The sequence below is a fragment of the Arachis duranensis genome, chromosome 6 (assembly GCF_000817695.3).
Source record: "Arachis duranensis cultivar V14167 chromosome 6, aradu.V14167.gnm2.J7QH, whole genome shotgun sequence".
In the NCBI taxonomy this organism is placed as follows: Eukaryota; Viridiplantae; Streptophyta; class Magnoliopsida; order Fabales; family Fabaceae; genus Arachis; species Arachis duranensis.
The window spans coordinates 10,083,978-10,087,773 of record NC_029777.3 but is presented as its reverse complement, the minus strand read 5'-3'; the positions used below and the strand labels follow the sequence as shown (position 1 = coordinate 10,087,773).

The window sequence follows — 3,796 nt, the reverse complement described above, 5'->3', positions numbered from 1 at the left end:
TTATATAAAAATAAATTTATTATAGAATATTAAAAAATTATTTGTGTGATAAAATTTACCAGTATTATAAAATTCTATAAATAGAAGGAAAAAAGACAAATAGGTCCTGACTTTTTAAATTTTTGACAAATACATTTCTGGCAAAATTTAAATACAAAAAAGTCCCTGACTTTAACAAACGGAAGACAATTTAGTACTTCCGTCTATTTGCCTCTCATACACCAAACGGAACTGGCTGACATGGCTGAAACGGTGTCCAGGTGTCCGTTATGGTGCCACGCTGGAAGGGGAATAAAGTTCAAAGGACAAATAAGTTATTGACGTCATTTTGCAGATAATGTTCGAAGGACAAATAGGTCCTTAAGAATTTAATTCATTATGCTTCTATATGTATCATATATTACTATCTAATTGAAATATACATATATTATGTATTATATATTACTATCTAATTTAATAATCAAATATGTCACATGACACTCTTATTAAAATTGAGAGAATATTTTTTTCAAAATTAATAAACTCCTTTCCTAAATTCTCTCATCTATCTCTTCCTATTTTTCTATTTATCTCTACTATTTTTACTCTATATATAATTATATTTTATATTAGTAATTTGACAAATCAAAATATGTCATCTAATATTTTTTTGACGATTAAAATATTTTAAATGTAAAAATATACACATTAAATTATTTTAAATTTTAGATAACGAATGTTAAAATTAATTATTAATAAAAAATAGACTATTTCATATAAAAATAATAACTAAAAATCTTATTATTTAATTTTTTATCTGCAGATATCTTGGTCTTTTTTGTCAGAGACTTTTGTCAACTTACGACTTTTTTGTAAAAGTTGTTTGATTTTATAAATCTTTTATGCCATGCATAATTTGTACTGTTAGAACAAAGTGAACTATAATTTAAAAAAAATTATTCTCGTAATGTTATTATGGATAAAAATACTAGTTCTAATATAATACACAAATGCACTAATGCTAACTTAATACATGAATGATGCACAAATGAACTAATGCTAACTTGATGCATAAATGAACTGATGCTAACTAATGCCACTAGTATGATGAAAACTGAACTAATGCAATTTAACAAATTCTAATATAATACACAAATGTACTAAAACTGAACTAATGCAATTTAAGAAAAAAAAAGGTAGAAAGAGCACAAGCGCAATTTCTGCAATTTTAATACAAATAATTTAAATTGCAGAATACAACAAGTTAACTAGATTTCAAAATACAAGCATAATTTTATAAACTAAGTTCTCATAATAGAAGTATAATAAAAGTATAATGAACTAAATTCTCAAGGACCTATTTGTCCTTCGAACTTTATTTGCAAAATGACGTCAATGACTTATTTGTCCTTCGAACTTTATTCCCTTCCAGCGTGGCACCGTAACGGATACCTGAATACCGTTTCAGCCACGTCAACCAGTTTCGTTTGGTGTATGAGAGATAAATAGACGGAAAAACTAAATTGTCCTCCATTTATTAAAATCAAAAATTTTTTTGTATTTAAATTTTATCGGGATGTATTTATCAAAAATTTAAAAAGTCAAAGACATATCTGTCTTTTTTCCTAAATAGAAATAATAACGACAAAATTGATTTGTTTAATCTAGTAATAAATAACTACAAATGTAAATTTGATATGTAAGTTAAAGGAATATTCAGAAATAGTAATAATAATATGAAAATATAAATAGTGAAGAGGGAGTGAGAAACAAAATGATACCCGAGGAAACTTCGTGGAAGGTGACTGAAGGTCCAAAACATGGAGATCCATTTAAGGCAACCTGCTTCGTCCCTCCTTCCCCTCAATCCTTTTCTTCTTCTTCTTCTTCTTCTTCAAACACTTTCTCTCTATTCCAACACCAACCACCAATGAAGCTCATCAACATCAATCCCAAGAACCTCAAGCTTTCCCCTAAGCGTCTTTTCCGTTCCTCCAAGAAGGACCGTTCCGCTCCCTCCAGATCCGATCCTCCCTCATTCGGATCCTCCGCGTCCTCCTCCGAGGGCTCCACTCACAAGTCCGCTGCCGCCGCTGGTTCCGCCACGCCTACTAGTGTCCTCCCTGATGCTTCTGGCGACTGGTCCATCGAGCTCCACCTCGAGCTCTCACAGGCCTTCCGCCTCATCGACCGCGACGGTGACGGCGTCGTCTCACGCCAGGAGCTTGAGGCGGTTCTGAAGAGCTTGGCGCCGCTGCGATCGGAGGAAGTGGCGGCGATGCTGCGTGAGGTCGACGCTGAGGGCCGTGGATGCATCAGCGTCGAGGAGCTGGTGAGTCGAGTCGGTTCCGTTGGCGATGTTCCCATGACGGAAGAGGATGAGCTGAGGGAAGCATTCGAGGTGTTTGACAGCGACGGCGACGGGCGGATCTCGGCAGAGGAGCTGCTTAGGGTTTTCCATGCGATCGGCGACGAGCGGTGCACGTTAGAGGAGTGCAGGCGCATGATAGAGGGCGTGGATAGGAACCGGGATGGGTTTGTGTGCTTCGAGGACTTTTCTCGTATGATGGAGTTGCAGCAACAGCAACGGTGATCGCGTGTTTGTTGTGAATTTTAACGGTCGTGATGAAGCCTGTGATGATGAGTCATGATCATATAATGAGTTCATATAAATATATAAAGGAGGCAACTTCTTTTGATTTTTTCTTTTTTTATTATTATTCATGTCTTTTTTTCTTAAATATTTTTTCGGTGTATAATAACGTTGGAAGGCAAGAGGAAGGTGTAAAAGGAAGAAGAGAAAGCTAAGTTTAAGGGAGAAAAAAAAAAAAGGAAAAGAGAAAAACTTGATCTGAAATTAAATATGGCAATCCAGTAAGATATAATATGTTGGTGAATTCTAATTGCAGTCTTTCTCTAGTATCTTGCCCATGGAATAAATCTTATTCGAATCTTTATTTGATTTTTTATCTCACAAAATTCTTTTTATAAAATTTTAAAAAATAAAACTAGAAACAGATGTTGAAAACCGTTTTCATAAATCACAAGATCTTATATTCTATAGCCCATCGTTTTTAAGATAGCTTGTTACAGCTTTCGAATGTCAAAGTAAAATTTTGTGGAGAAAAATTGTCTTCCATGTTTTAAGGTTTTAGAATGAAAGCAAGTTGAACTTTGAAGACCTACTTTCCCCTGCTTTTTTTTTTTTAATTTTGAATAGACTTATTTTTCTTAACATAAATGCTATATAAGACGTCAATACTATTGTGTTACTGTTATCACAATTTATTATTTTTGTTTAAGAATTAATTATTAATATTTAAAAATATTGGTTAAAAATATAATGTTAAACTATTAGACTAAAAAATTAAATAGTTTAAAAATATTAGTTAATGTAAATTAAAATTATCAGCTTCTGAAATTTTCTTGTTCTTTTTTTTTTCTATAATTATTGGTGCATCTGAAAATCCTAATATATTGGATTTTGTTAGGACATTTAGAGGAAAACGAATTTTATAAGAAAATAAAATTTTAACTTTTTTTACTAATATTAAATGCGTAAAATGTATAGTTCTGACAATTTTTATGTTATCGAATTTTGTATATTTTTTTAAAAAAAAGGGAAGAAAATTCATTAACAGTAAGTTCTAGTTAGTTAGATAAAAATATCAAAAATATTTTTTTTAAAGATAATTTTTAAAAATTAAAATTTAAAACAGATAATTAATTAAATTATAAATTAGACCAAATAAATCAGTTTAGCAAAAAAATTAATAAATTAAAATTTAAATTGATATAAATTAATATTTTTTACAAA

General features: G+C 31.2%; 1 protein-coding gene across 1 annotated transcript; it reads left to right on the top strand.

The window, feature by feature from the left end:
* Nucleotides 1-1,722: 1,722 nt before the first annotated feature.
* On the top strand, nt 1,723-2,887 carry LOC107492669 (probable calcium-binding protein CML35). The gene has a single exon (XM_016113716.3). It carries the CDS (start codon nt 1,754-1,756, stop codon nt 2,570-2,572), a length of 819 nt encoding a protein of 272 aa, XP_015969202.1. The 5' UTR covers nt 1,723-1,753; the 3' UTR covers nt 2,573-2,887.
* Nucleotides 2,888-3,796: the final 909 nt, after the last annotated feature.